Raw genomic sequence first — 14572 nt, forward strand, 5'->3', positions numbered from 1 at the left:
TCAGTGAAAGGAATGAATGAACTTTTGCCCACTCAGAGCAACCTGCACATGAAAACAAATGGAGAAGGGAAACTTGGTCTGCAGGAGACTCCTTCTGCATTTGCCTACTGTCACCCCTCTTCTCCCCTCCCTAGGACACCTCTAGCCAGGGAAGAACTCCAGTAGTTAAGTCAGTACCTTAAGAAGTGTGTGGTTTCCCCACTTCTGGGTAAGAGTTTTGATCTCTGCCTTAAAGATTATCCTAAATATAATATCATAAATGTTAGCAGATGTTTTTTCAGCTTATAAAATATTTTCACTAGCAATAGCTAGTGAAAAGAGCCAGGAAAGACCATATGATAACCACTATATTTAAGAGAAAACTACAACTCAGTGAGAAGCAACAGAAAGGAAGAAAGGCTAGGCCTCCACACTGTGAGTGCATGATTACCTCCCAACTACACGTCTGCCCCCTGTGCTTTCCTCTCACAACACAAACAAGCGCTTTAAATGACGACAGGAAATGTCATGAGCACATAAAGGCATAGGGCTCCGCACTTTCCCACATAGCATGGCTCAACAGAACAAGACCTATTAACCAGCTGATGATGTCCTGGAGCCACTCGGACCTTTGGGGCCTCTAGGATGAATCAGAGCTGCCAGGAGTAGCAAACCAAAATGCAGATGTTCTTGCAACTTAAGATCCCTCCTCATAGTTCATTATAGAGGAGAAATGTGATAAAATCTATGCTCACTTTTTCAAAGCTATTTATTTTCCAAATAACTTCTGAGAATGAAAGATATTAATAATAATTTTACCAAGAGGACAAAGATAGTCCCAGGAAAAAAATCAGGACATACAGTCACAAGCATTCAATATTCCATCCCATAAATATCTGCTTAGCAGGTCTTTAAAACAATACTCATATCTTTCACCTTTATATCTTTGGCACAGTGCTTGGAACACAGGAGGTGCTCAATAAAGGACTAACGAATGAACGAACACATAATTTCCCCAGTAATCACTGCATGTCAGTAGCAGAAGATGGCCTTTCTCCAGCCTCCCAGGCCTCCCTTTCCCCTCATCAGGCTGGCCCAATGAACTCAGCCATGGGATCCTCACCAGCTTCTCACGCTCCAGCTCTGTGCTGAACCTGGCTTGCAGCTCCACTTGAGTTTGCAGGCGTTTCTTTTCCTCTTCTGCTGCACGAGATGCTGCTTCCTCCAGTTTCTACCCAATTAAAAACCCATCCCCAGAAAAGCAGATTTGTTACAGTGGAACATTTGAGAGAAAAAGCCAAGCTTATGAGTAAAGCCAAACATTCAATAAAAATAGAATAAAGCCAGGCTCGGTGGCACATGCCTCTAACCCCAGCAGCTAGGGAGGTTGAGGCAGGAGGATCTAGAGTTCAAAGCCAGCCTCAGTAATTTAGCAAGGCATTAAGCAACTCAGTAAGACTCTGTCTTAAAATAAAATACAAAAAAGGGCTGCAGATGTGGCTCAGTGGTTGAGTGCCCATGGGTTCAATCCTCGGTACCAAAAAAAAAAAAAGAATAAAAACTGTTAGACCCATTGGAATTCCATCCCAGCAATTTGCAACAAATTTTAACATGCAAAACAAATTTGATAAATGATGAATGAACACTGGTATGTCTGAATCACATTTTGCAGAGGAAGTTGTAGTACAGCCATTGAATTATTTTCATTTGCAATTCTTTTCACCAGGTTTGAGATCTAATCTTGCAGTTCTTTTTTTTTTAATCTTTATTTATTTTATTTATTTTTATGTGGTGCTGAGGATCGAAACCAGTGCCTCACATGTGTGAGGCAAGCCCCTAATCTTGCACTTCTTTATCTTGCACATTATTCCTTAAAACTTTTACAAGAGCTCAACTGCCAGAAAAGGCGCCTGAGGAGCTCCATGGATCATTTCCCCAGTGGAACAATAGATGATAAAAATTACTTATTAAAAAAATGGGGAAACAACCACTTAAAGTCTCTGGAAATTATCCTAAACACATAAAGAAATGGAGAACATTTATCTAAGAAAATCTACTAAGGGCTGAGAATGCAGCTCAGTGGTAGAGCACTTACTAGCATGCACAAGGCCCTGGGCTTGATCCCCAGAACCATAAAACAAAAAACAAAAAAAGAAAATCTACCAAATCTCAGCTAAGAACAGTGAGTCTATAGCTTTTGGGACACAACACATTCCATCTGCCCAATCTACTTCTGGCAGATGAAACTAAGATTGAAGGCTCCTCTCCTCTCAATTCACAGCCCAGGGCTGCACCAACTCCCTAGGAGGGATAGAAGCCAGTATTCCTCACCTTCCCCAGCTCTATGCTGCAGAAACTCTATTCCAGGCAAGCATGGCTAAGAGATCTGGAGCTCTCTTTCCCTCAGCCCCCACTCACAGGGTGGGCAGGTTGAGAGGACTAGACCTGATTACCCTTGTCCCAACTCATTTATGGGGCAGAAGCTTCACAAAGGGAGAGGCAAGCAACAAAGACCAAAGGCCACCTTCCCCCATCAATTGACAGGCTCATAAAGCAGGAATGCTATTCCAAGCAGAGTATACTGTTATCTCCACAAATTCCAGAATGCTGCACAGAAGCTTTGTCCAGGGACAAAGACAGGTTTGGAAGTGACTTTATTTGAAATTGTGAAGAAGAATAAGCCTAAGGACACTTGATAACAACGGAGAGTTTGGTGGTAAGGAATTAGGAAGAGGTTGGTGGCTCCATGAGAGCAACAAACTAAACTACAGACCAGTCAAAAGCCTGACAGAGAAAACCAGGGGAAGAGACAGCTTAGGCAGAGCCCTCACATGGCAAGAACAAATCTTAAGAACTAGTCTTGGCTACATATAGACCTGAATTTAAATGATATTCAGACCAAAGGGCAATTTAGGCTCTAAGGTATTGTGAAAAACATAGAACATTCTGTCAACCAGAAATACTGAGACCTAACAGTTTGTGATACCAACAGAGGTGGATGGCTTAACAGAGAGAGTAGAAAAAGAAACATCTAAAGAGAGCCCTGCTAAAATTGGGGTCATCTCAAGGTGACTATGTGCATGCCCAAGGCTTGCCTCTGAGAAGCACAGAGGCAACACACTATCAGAAAACAGTCCAGCCAAATCACCAAACAAATAAATGAGTCCTAAGACAGACAGTGTTAGAATCAAAATCCAGAGTTGCTATGGTTTTATAAAGTGTCCAGTTTTCTATAAAAAATTATAAGACATGAAAAAGAAACAGGAAACTGTAACCCATACATGGGAAAAAACAATAACAACAACAAAAAGAAAAAGAAAACAGGAACTAGAAACTGCCTTTGAAGAGGCCTGGATGAATATCTGCCAGAAGACTTCAAAGCAGTTATAAATATGTTCAAAGAAATAAAGGAAACTATGCTTAAAGGAGTAATGGAAGGAATGATGATATCCCATCCCACAGACAATATCAATAAGAAGAAAGAAATTATAAAAAGAACCAAAAAGAGATTGTGGAATTGAAAAGTACAATAACTGAAATGAAAAATTCACTAGAAACTCATAGTATATTTGGGCTACAAGAAGACTCCCTGAAAAATAAATCTATATAAATTATGCAATTAGAACAGAAAAAAAATGAAGAAAACTGAATAGAGTCTTAGAGACATGTGGGGCATCATCATGAACACCAACATCTGTATAGTAAAAATAGCAGAAAGAGGAGAAAGGAGTAGAAAAAAATTTTTTTAAATATTTATTTTTAGTTGTAGTTGGACACAATACCTTTATTTCACTTATTTATTTTTTTATGTGGTGCTAAGGATCGAACCCAGGGTCTCACACATGCAAGGCGAGCGCTCTACCACTGAGCTACAATCCCAGCCCAAGAAAAAAAAATTTGAAGAAATAACTAAAAATTTCTCAAATTTGATGGGGCAACATTAGCCTACAAACCTGAGAAGTTCAGCAAACTCAATAGGATAAATACAAAGAGATCCACAGCCACAAACATCACAATAAACTGTTATAAGACAACCTCAGAAAAGAAAATCTTGAAAGCAGCAGAAGAAAAATTATTCCCCACACACAAGGAACCCCAGTAAACCTGACAGCTGACTTCTCATTAGAAATATGAGACTAGTTCTGATTAAAATATTGTAAATAGGAGTGATATGGGACATCTCTAGGCAAGAGCCCTTAACTGCCAAGCCCTAGAATACTTTTCACCTTGTGGAGTAACAGCAGCATTTAGGATGGCAGCTGTTCCCTCAACCTGGATTTCACACTTCTGGACCAGAAATTCTACTTCTGAGAATTATTTTACAGAGATACCAGAACATGTATGAACATATACAAAATGGCACAGGTTCAAGATAATGCCCTACAGCATTGTCTATTAAAAGAGTAAAAACAACCCAAATGTTCCTCAGTGGGGTAATCAATTAAATAAGTAATGACACAGCCATGCAATGGAATATTAAACAGCTATATGACAGAATGTCAGGTTGTCATAAAGAAGAATAAGGAAGCTCTCCTAACACTGATTTAGAGAGATCTCAAAAATACATTCAATGAAACTAAATGCAGAACATTGAGGTTAGTATGTACTTTTTTTAGAAACAGATAAGTGATTTCCAGGATTTAAAGGTGAAAACAAGGTCTAAATACAAAAGAGAAGCACAAGGGAATTCTCTGGGGGTATTAATTGTTCTATATTCTGTCCATGGCTGTTACAAGAATCCAAGCATATGTTAAAAATAAAAAAAAAAACCAATATACAAACGGTTAATCTTAACTGTTTGTAAATTTTTAAAAATTAAAAAGGGGGGGGGGAAGCTTCAAAATATTGGCAAATCCTAATTAGAATAAATTATACTCCATGTATGTATAATATGTCAAAATATACTCTTCTGTCATTTAAATCTAAAAATAATAAAAAAATACTGGCCATATTCTGTCTTAACCTTGGTAGTAGTTTCATTGGTATTAATTGTATGATAACTTACAATACATATTTTATGCTTTCCTCTTCAGGTATGGCCTATTTCATAAATTTAACAAAGTACAAGGGAACCACACCCCAGCTTCCCACCTCACCTCTACCCTCATAACATTCATTTCTAATGTATGCACAGAAGGGAGGAAAGAGTGGGTCTATATTGCAGGTGCTCAGCCTAGCCTCTCAATGAACTTGATACGGAAAATGTTTTGTAGCAGAAAGAGGCAAGATGTAAGAGTGATTTGGAGAGAAGAGCAATCAAGGGAGCTGCTTTTGTAAAGTATCTGGGCTGCCTAGTAATGGCTGTTTCTAAGATGTATGATCACATAGTACCTAAGATTATAAATGTATTTTTAGAAAATACTTATGGGTCTACTTGGTTCAGTGTACAGTGTGGCATTTCCCTGAGTTGTAAAAGGAGAAGCTCATGAGGAATGTGAGGCCTCAAACCACGAGTCACCCCTATATCTAGTGTAAAGGTATTGCAGGCAGGCGGGGCAGGCGGGGGGGTCTATAAGCTTATGGTTAAACAGGCTCAGTCCTGAAATGTCCCAAATAAAGACCATGCCCACACAAGGGGGACTCACTGCCACTCCTATCAGGGAACAATGTCACCCTGTGAGTGCCAACTATCCCATACACTCTATAGTACTTGACAACCTAGCCTTGATGGAAGGAGAAGCTGACTGACTAGACTATAACTCTGACATCAAATAGTATAAAAACCTCAATCTACATTAAGAGTCTTTGGAGACACTCATAAATGTGCACGGGAGCTGGGGGGAGGGGTCCTGCAGTGGTCACCCCAAAATAGCCTTCATGTTCCCAAAAGGATGAAATTTCACATCTTTCTTTGACAAAATTAAAATGTACTCATTTTTTTAATAAATATATCTTCTTTTTCAATGAGATGTTTTTGCTGACCTGAGACCTTCATGCTATTTAGGCTGGGAAAACCAAAGAGCCTCACAAGTGATCTGGATACACTTGAGAACACAGTTCACCAAACCTCTCCTGAAAATTGTATTAGCCTACTGTTGGTGGAACCAAAGTAAGTAAGGTGGCTGTGGCTTCGCATTGAAATGAAGAGTGCTCCTCCAGCCCTGAGCCCACACACACCTTCCTCACAGTCTCCAGCTCCTCCTGCTTGCTTTCATTGGCGGCCTGGAGCTCCTTCATCTGCCGCTCCAGCTCCTCTTGCTCAGCCAATAGCTTCTTTCGCATTTCTTTCCGACGCTGACGGGCTTCTTTGTGTGGTGGAGGGCTGCCCAGCTTCAACAAGTGGATAGTAGAATGAATGGCTGCAAAAGGTAGTGGAGAAAAATGGGAAATATACTTTATTCTTTACATGTCTACCATACAAGTGACACAGCAGGAAGAAAACCAGAGGACAGAAGACCCAGCATGGATTCTGATTTTGCCAGTAAGCCATGTTATAACCATGAGCAAACATCCAGTCTCTTGAAGCATGGGCTTCCTCATCTCCAAAATGAGATCATAAAATAAGAGATGATCTTTTAAGTCTCTTCTAACTCCAAAAATGCATGGTGATACACCTGTTCTGCACATATTTTAAGAACTTCTAACAATACTTTCAACTCCCTTCTCTCTACTTCTCTAAAAGTTAAATAAGAATAAGGCACAGTAAGGGCAGGGAGTCAAAGTTCCTGATGTCAGATCTGCAGCCAGCTGTATTTAGTCTGTCCCTCATCTGTGCCTTATAAAACCATCTCCCTGAGATAACAGATCACATTACATTAGCTGACATTTATTGAAAATTTAGGAGTGGGGAAGTGGCTCAGGGGTAGAGGGCTTGCTTAGCATGCATGAGTCATAAGTTCGATATCTGGCACAGGAAAAAAAAATTATATAATGAATGCAAATATATAATATATATAATATATATAAAAATTATATAATGGAAGATGCATATATATTCAATATGCATTTCTTTTACATAAATTATCTAATTTTCATATAAACCTGATTTCTTTCCTGGAATTTTTAATTACTTAAATTTTATTTCTTGACTAATATACATTGCTTAAAATCAAAAAGCATTAAAAGACATTTTGGAAGTCTTCCACTTACTCCTATGCCCCAGGTACTGGGTTTCCTGCCTGATTAGCAACAAATGCTAACAGTTTCTTATGTATTTTTCCTGAGGTATTTTAAGCAAATGAACATGTATATATTCTTCTACTTTCTTTTGACACAAATGGTGACACAATATGCCCTTTGAGCCTCAGTGTTTTCACTTTACTTATCTGTATAAGTTATCTCAAATATCCATAACAGTGGAGCATACAAGTGGAGCACTTGCCTGGCACACTCAAGGCCCTCAGCTCAATTGCCAGTACTGCACACGCAAAAGTGTACATGAAGTACTAAACAATGAGTACTGCAAAAGTGCTCCACTGTGTAATGCTATCATAATTTGTTCAACCATTTCCCAATTAATAGACAATAGGATTGTTTGCAATCTATCACAAAAACTTCTGTAAGAATGTCATTTTGAAAATGTGTAAAGTATATCTGTCATCTAACTTCTAATCCTCACAACAACTCTGAGAAGTAGGCACTATTATTCTCTCCATTCCAAAGAAGAAGAAAGCAGCTACAGAATTAATCATTCAAGGTACATGACCCAGGAAAGTAGACTCAAGATTCCAATGCAGTGTAATTTCATTTATGTTCAAGACTATTTGGAATCCCCTTTCAGTTTAAAATAAAATCTCACATGTAATTCTTTACTAATTTGAATTAATTCCAAAGTTTATGTTCTTAAGATTATTATTCTTTTGGAAATTAATAATTGACTTGAAAATCACTTGAAGTATTTAAAAATTACTGCATTAATTCCACTTTTGTTTTATATATGATCAAAAACATAACAAGACAGTCATTTTAACATTCTTCATAGTCCTAAAAGGGGAAACTCCATGGGCTTTAAGCAGTAAATAAAACCTCAAATTTCCTATTTATAATTTCCTCCCAAGTTCATTATGCAAATTAATTAATTAAAAATTGAGAATTCATCTTAAGTTGTTTTCCTTTTGGTTACTGTCACAAGTAGATATAACTATAAACAATAAGGAAACAATATTTTAGCATCTTTCATGAGATTAAAAAATATTTCTTAATCATCTTTATCATGGCATATAATAAAAATTGCCTTACCCTGAATCCACTCTTGTTTCTTTTTCTTATCTGAAGCACTGATTTCAAAGGTCTTATCAAAACATTTTATTATAAAGAGGCATTTCTTTCCATCTTTGTCAGGCAGAGACTAAAACAGAAAGTGTTATAAGTTCTTTAAAATTTTACTTTTTTTAAAATATATAATTTTAGTTGTAGGTGGACACAATACCTTTGTTTTATTTTTATGTGGTACTGAGGATGAAACCCAGTAGCCCCTCATGCATGCCAGGCAAGCACTCTACAACTGAGCCACAACCCTAGCCCTAAAATGTTATTAAGTATTTAAGGGCTGGGATTGTGGCTCAGTGATAGAGCGCTTGTCTAGCACGTGTAAGGCCTTGGGTTCAATCCTCAGCACCACATCAAAATAAAGGTATTGTGTCCAACTACTTCTAAAAAATAAAAATATTAAAAAAAAGTATTTAAAACTTATTTACACAAATCTGACTGAAGCTCAATGTCTGTGGAAAACACCTACAAATGCAAATTACTGATTTACTAATGCTATTCCCCTAGGTTGCATTACTTATGGTAACAATAACCCTAACTGGTATACCACGTCTGCCTGGAGAAATACAAACAACTGATGGGGATGTGGGGTTGCCATGCTTTATTTAGAAGCATAGCAACTCCTGCACCCAAGCATATTCCACCCTGTAGGAACCCTATAAGGTACACACATGGGATCATTATAAGAAGTACTGATTCCTATGACATAAAAGACTTCCGTGTCAGGATGAGTCCTATCGTACCTCCGTCTACTGTGGTTTCCTCTCCTAGCACCCAGGATGTTATTGCTGGCAATCTGTGGTTTCTTCCCTATATTCTTATGAGTAGAATGACAAAGACTACAGCAATCTTGTGATCTCTCTTCAGTTAAATCTAAACAGCCCCCTTTGTGGGCACTGCAGTCCTATATGGTAAGTATAATGGTATAATATATCTGTACCATTTCTTTCATCAAAATGCTCTATGAGTGAGAGCTCAGTTATTCTACATGTTCTTCAACAAATATAAACATAATACAAGTTAAAAACTCAAAATTTATGTTCTTGAGAATTTCACCTTTGGGGAGGGTGGGTACCAGGGATAGAACCCAGGGGCACTTAATTACTGAGTCGCATCCCTAGCCCTTTTTTTACATTTTAAAATTTTAAGACAGGGTCTCACTAAGTTGCTTAGAGCCTCTCTAAGTTGCTGAGACTGGCTTTGAACTCATGCTCCTCAGGCTCCTGAGTCACTGGAATTATAGGTGTGTGCCACCGTACCCAGCTAGGATTTCACTTCTTAACAGAATTTAGTAGCTGTGAATGAAGTGTCCTGAAAGTCAAATTTTTCAAATACAATGCTTAATCTTGTTTTACTTAATATATTCAAAATGTCCCCAGATCTTTCAGTATATTCATGATTTCAAACACTGCCTTGCTTTTTTCTTTTCTTTTTTATAACTTCATTTTATTTAATAAATGATTCCTTAAATGTACAAAGGTTGAATCTCTATATACTTTGTACAAAACATTCATATCAGAAAAATCTTGTCAGCTATCTTTAATTTTTGGTTCAGAAACTATGGTGACTGTATGCCTATATTATTTTGGAAATGTGAATTTATGATTATTTTGGGCTCTAGAGACTAAAAGGGGGACGGAGAGGAAACTCCTTTGACAGCAGGGGGCAGCAGCAGGTAATCCTGCAAAGAAGTAACAGTAGACGTACCTCTACACAGCAGTTTTCATCCAAGAGAATGTCTCCTTTCTTATCTTTCAGATCCTCACTTACATAATAAGAAATTATGTTGGGTTTTAGTACAAACCAGCGTTCAGTCCAGTTTTTCCGTCTATGGCCTTTTTTCATCATGTAACCCTAGGAAAGATTAAATCTGATGTAAATGCTAATGCTTGTGGAGTTTTTTGGTTTTGTTGATGGTGGTAGTATGTTTTTGTAGTGCTGGGGATTGAACCCAGCACCACACAAAAAAACAGGGTCTTGTGCATGGCGGGCAAGCACTCTACCAACTGAGCTATATCCCCAGCCCAATGCTTGTTTTTGTATGTGTAAAAGTTGATATTTCTTTCTTAGCAGACTCGTCTACTCCACTGTCTGATCAATGATCCTAATACATAAATGTCAATGATTCTTGCCCTTTGAGAATCTATGAAGGCCAGGAGCATTACACCCAAATTCATGCAAGAACACGCAGATAAAAGTTTGCATACAATTTCAAACATTTCAGAGACAACCTCCACAAAGTGATACAGGTATCAGATTTAGAACTCTTGATGTTAAAACATTGTGAGTTTTTAAAATTCCAGGCTTCTTGAGATATCTATTGAAATATTTACAGATAAAATGAAATGTCTAGAATTTACTTCAAGAAAAACACAGAAGAGGCACGAAGTAGATAGAGTAGGATTATCCATGTGTTGTTGGGGTTGGGTGATAGGTATACAAAAGTTCATTATACTATTCTATTTCATTAAAAAATAATAAAATAAAAAAGACCCTCTAACAATAATTCTTCGTAAATTAAAGTTTCAATCAATGAAAATGTCAGAGTATCAACTTGGCCAAGTCTATCCTTTCAATCAATACTAGAGGATTTCACCCTCTAGTAGCAACCTCTCTTTGCACCTAACCTCTCATTACACAGGAAGAGGAACTCTGCTCTGCTCTGGACAAGCAGAAAAGAACTGGACCAGGAGTTAGGATACTACCTGCTAAGCTCACACTCTAAGCTCTGAACTTCCTTTCCATATATTAGCCCCAAAGGTGTATAATTCAAATTTTTACTTTAACAAATCACATATTATTATAGACTAAAGTCTTTCAGAGTTGTACAAAAAAAAAAATCAATGAAATTTTTAATATTAAATCTACAGATGCTGATAGGCTACAATAGACTATACCATCAAACGTATGATATTAACTTGGCTGCAAAGTTCATTTGATCATTATACTAAATTCTAATCATATAACTCGTTCGGTTTCTTAATCTTTGGACATTTAAGCAAAAGATATCTCACAGTACAATTCATTAGTAGTTCTATATCCTGCCATCTTAATGGGCCTTTAAGTCTTTAGAGACCATGTCTCATACCTCTTTGTAGCACCAAAACCTACACAAGTTAAGCATTAATTGATGTTTACTGATACACTCCATGGGGGGGGGGGGAGGCAAAGACAACAATATCACCTACTGAACAAATAAAGGAGCAAAACACGTAAATAAACAATCAGTTATTGCTTCATATAAAAATGTAATAAGTTTGAAAGATCCACTAAAAATATATACAAATTCTATGTATCAAGCATTAAGCTTCCCATGTATATATCAGATACTAGACTAGGTTTGGAGAAAACAAAGAGTAAAATAAGAAAAAATGAACTCTGTTATATGGAAGTATCATTTTCTAAAAGTAAGAATATTTTTTTAATGTTTAAAAATAATATAAAATCATGTAGAAAGTCCAATAATACAGAAAAGGAATAAAAAGGAAAACATGATTTCAAAAAAAAAAAAAAAAAATCACACTTTCCGGAGGCAATCACTGTGAATGTTTTGGTGAATATCCTTTCAGACTACTCCACACAAATATATCACATGCTGCATGAAAGAGATCACAAGGTACCCCATGTTCTGCAGATTGTTGCTTTTTCACTGAACAATATGCTATGAATATCTTTCCAGATGAACGGGTATGAATATGCACATAATATGGGAAACGTAATTATTTAAATAGTTACTTTAAAATAGTAGCATCTCAATTCTTAACCATATTTCAAAACTGTACCAGTAATTCTTTTAAAATGAAAGCCTAGGGCTAGGAGTGTAACTCGGTAGAACAGAGCTTACATAGAATGCAGGGGGCACTGAGTTTGATCACCAGCACTGGGGGAAAAAAAAAATGAAAGCCTAATAAAAAACTAGAAAAATAAGAGTATTATTCTTTTTTTTTTTTTAAGAATCTATAGCATTTATTTATTTATTTATTTGTTTATTCATTTTAAATTTATTTTTATTGCTTTTTTGCATTATTCTTGTTCTAAATCTACAGTTTAATGTATAACTGGCCAGGCACAATAATATATACCTATAATCCCTGCTACTCAGAAGACTGCAGCAAGAGGATCACAGTTTGAGGGTAGCCTGGCAACACTGCAAGACCCTGCCTCAAAATAATTTTTTTTTTTTTTTTTTAAAGGCTGGGGATGTACTTTAGTGGTAGAGCAGCCCTGGGTTCAATCCTTAGCACCACAAAATTTTTAAAAAAGAGTATGTGACTCATATCATCTTTACAGAAAAAAAATTACTACTTTATTTCAAACATGTCAAATTCTAAAGATGAGGAAAAATACATAGTTATAGGATCCTTACCTGTTTTAACACATCTAATATAAGCTCATTAAACACTTCATTAATTGCCATAGATATCGTCTGCCGATCCATGCCTTTACTAAACTGTCCATTTCCAATAAGCTCAATAAGTTCCCACGCAGAAAGGCCATCTTTACTGTCATCAAAATTGATTTTATAATGTTCAAATTGTTCTTGTTGCCAGCCTCCTCCCATAGCTTCTGTAAGTTTCTTAAGCAGGTATTCAATCTGTGTAAAAAAAAATTTTTTTTAAATTTTTAAATTATTTCCTACTTACTAATGGTCAACTTAGAAAATATTATTTGGAGTTCCAAAAGTATATTTCTTTAAAGAAACTATTGTTAGGGAAAGGGATATGGATAAAATGCCAATGGTTCTTTCTTAGCCTAGAGTAAGCAAAAGAATCAAAAGTTGATAACCAGGAGGCTGAGGCATGAAGATCACAAGTTCAAAGCCAGCCTCAGCAAAAGCAAGGCATTAAGCAATTCAGTGAGACCCTGTCTCTAAATAAAATTCAAAATAGGGCTGGGGATGTGGCTCAGTGATTGAATGCCCTTGAGTTTAATCCCCGGTACTCAGCCCCCCCCAAAAAGTTGATGACCCTCTAATAGTGTATTTATATACAGAACTAAAGTAAACTACAAATACAAAACCACACACAAATTTATTATTGTGATCTGATTACTCTCTGTTGGCTATTTCAATGACAGAACAATAATCTTTTTTAATTGTAGTTGGACATAATACCTTTTTTTTTTTAGATGTTGATGGACCTTTATTTTACTCATTCATTTATGTGCAGTGCTGAGAATCAACCCAGCTCCTCACACATGCTAGACAAGCACTCTATCACTGAGCCACAACCCCAGCCCCAGAACAATACTGTTATTAAACTAACATACAAGAGCTAAATTAAATAAACATCTCAAAGTAGAATACAAAAGTTAACTCCCAATTTACAAATTTTCTGTGTAAACCAGTTATTTGATTCACGCTTCCTCTTTCCATTAGAATACTGGGAATAATGGCTGAATTACCAGCCTGAGCCAAAGCAGCTTACTAAATCCTGAATCACACCTATATGTAGAAAATACTACTATTGAAATAATAGCAGCTAAACAAAACAATGAGGCAGTAATACTAAATGAGACTTTGGTATCTCTTCTGGAAAGCCTGGGAATCCTACAGAGCTCTCAAACTCAGCATGTTCAAAAAGGAATAAATCACCTCTTTTCAAATTGTTTCCCCTTTATTCTTGATTTCAATTGGAAGCAACAGCATTCACATGTTTATCCATAGCAGGATTCTTGTTCCTCACCCTTTACATCAAACTAGTGACAAATCTTGCTGATATTACTTTCCTAGATCAGTGTTTTCAAACTGTGGGTTATGGTCCACTATGAAATCAATTCAATGGGTGGGCAATAACCAGCAATTTGGGGGATAAAATGAAAAATACTTGTGTTCAACCACAATTAAGACAAATACTGCTTTGTAATAAGTTTTATTCTATTTATGCTGGTCATAATATAAAATGTTTCTCTTGGGCTGGGGTTGTGGCTTAGCGGTAGAGCAATCAATAGCCTTGCACGTGTGAGACCTGGGTTCAATCCTCAGCACCACATAAAAATAAATAAGTGAAATAAAGGTATTGTGTCCAACTACAACTAAAAAATAAATATTAAAAAAATAAATAAAATGTTTCTCTTCTTATGGGTTGAAATCAAAAGAAAATGAAAAACTTTGTCAAAAATATTTCTACCATTTGCCTTGCTTTGGGCCTCCTATTTGTCTTCCCTGCCTCCAATGTGGCCCCTTTTCAGTCTATATTCTGCCAAAGGGATTTTTTTAAAACAAAAACTTGAGGCTGTCACTCTCCTCTCTAAATCTTCCTTGGCTCCCTATCATCTCAAAGATAAAGGCTATGCTTTCCATCCCTGGGTAATCATCCTCCAGCCTAATTTCTCTAGCATGCCTTCCCTTAAGTCCCAATTCACCACCTCTATCCCAGATCACAAG

General features: G+C 36.8%; 1 protein-coding gene across 1 annotated transcript in view; it reads right to left on the reverse strand.

The window, feature by feature from the left end:
- The window catches only part of Swap70 (switching B cell complex subunit SWAP70), a 69586-nt gene that overhangs the window by 9855 nt on the left and 45159 nt on the right, over nucleotides 1–14572 (reverse strand). Inside the window, exons 4-8 of the mRNA XM_046438171.1 lie at nucleotides 12554–12781; nucleotides 9895–10041; nucleotides 8158–8266; nucleotides 6097–6278; nucleotides 1103–1210 (exon numbers count right to left, since the gene is read on the reverse strand). Coding sequence (XP_046294127.1) covers nucleotides 1103–1210; nucleotides 6097–6278; nucleotides 8158–8266; nucleotides 9895–10041; nucleotides 12554–12781 — 774 coding nt within the window. The remainder of the gene's footprint in view (nucleotides 1–1102; nucleotides 1211–6096; nucleotides 6279–8157; nucleotides 8267–9894; nucleotides 10042–12553; nucleotides 12782–14572) is intronic.

Source organism: Marmota monax, unplaced genomic scaffold (genome assembly GCF_021218885.2).
Source record: "Marmota monax isolate L192 unplaced genomic scaffold, Marmota_monax_Labrador192_F-V1.1 WCK01_AAM20220418_F8-fsc00061, whole genome shotgun sequence".
NCBI lineage: Eukaryota > Metazoa > Chordata > Mammalia > Rodentia > Sciuridae > Marmota > Marmota monax.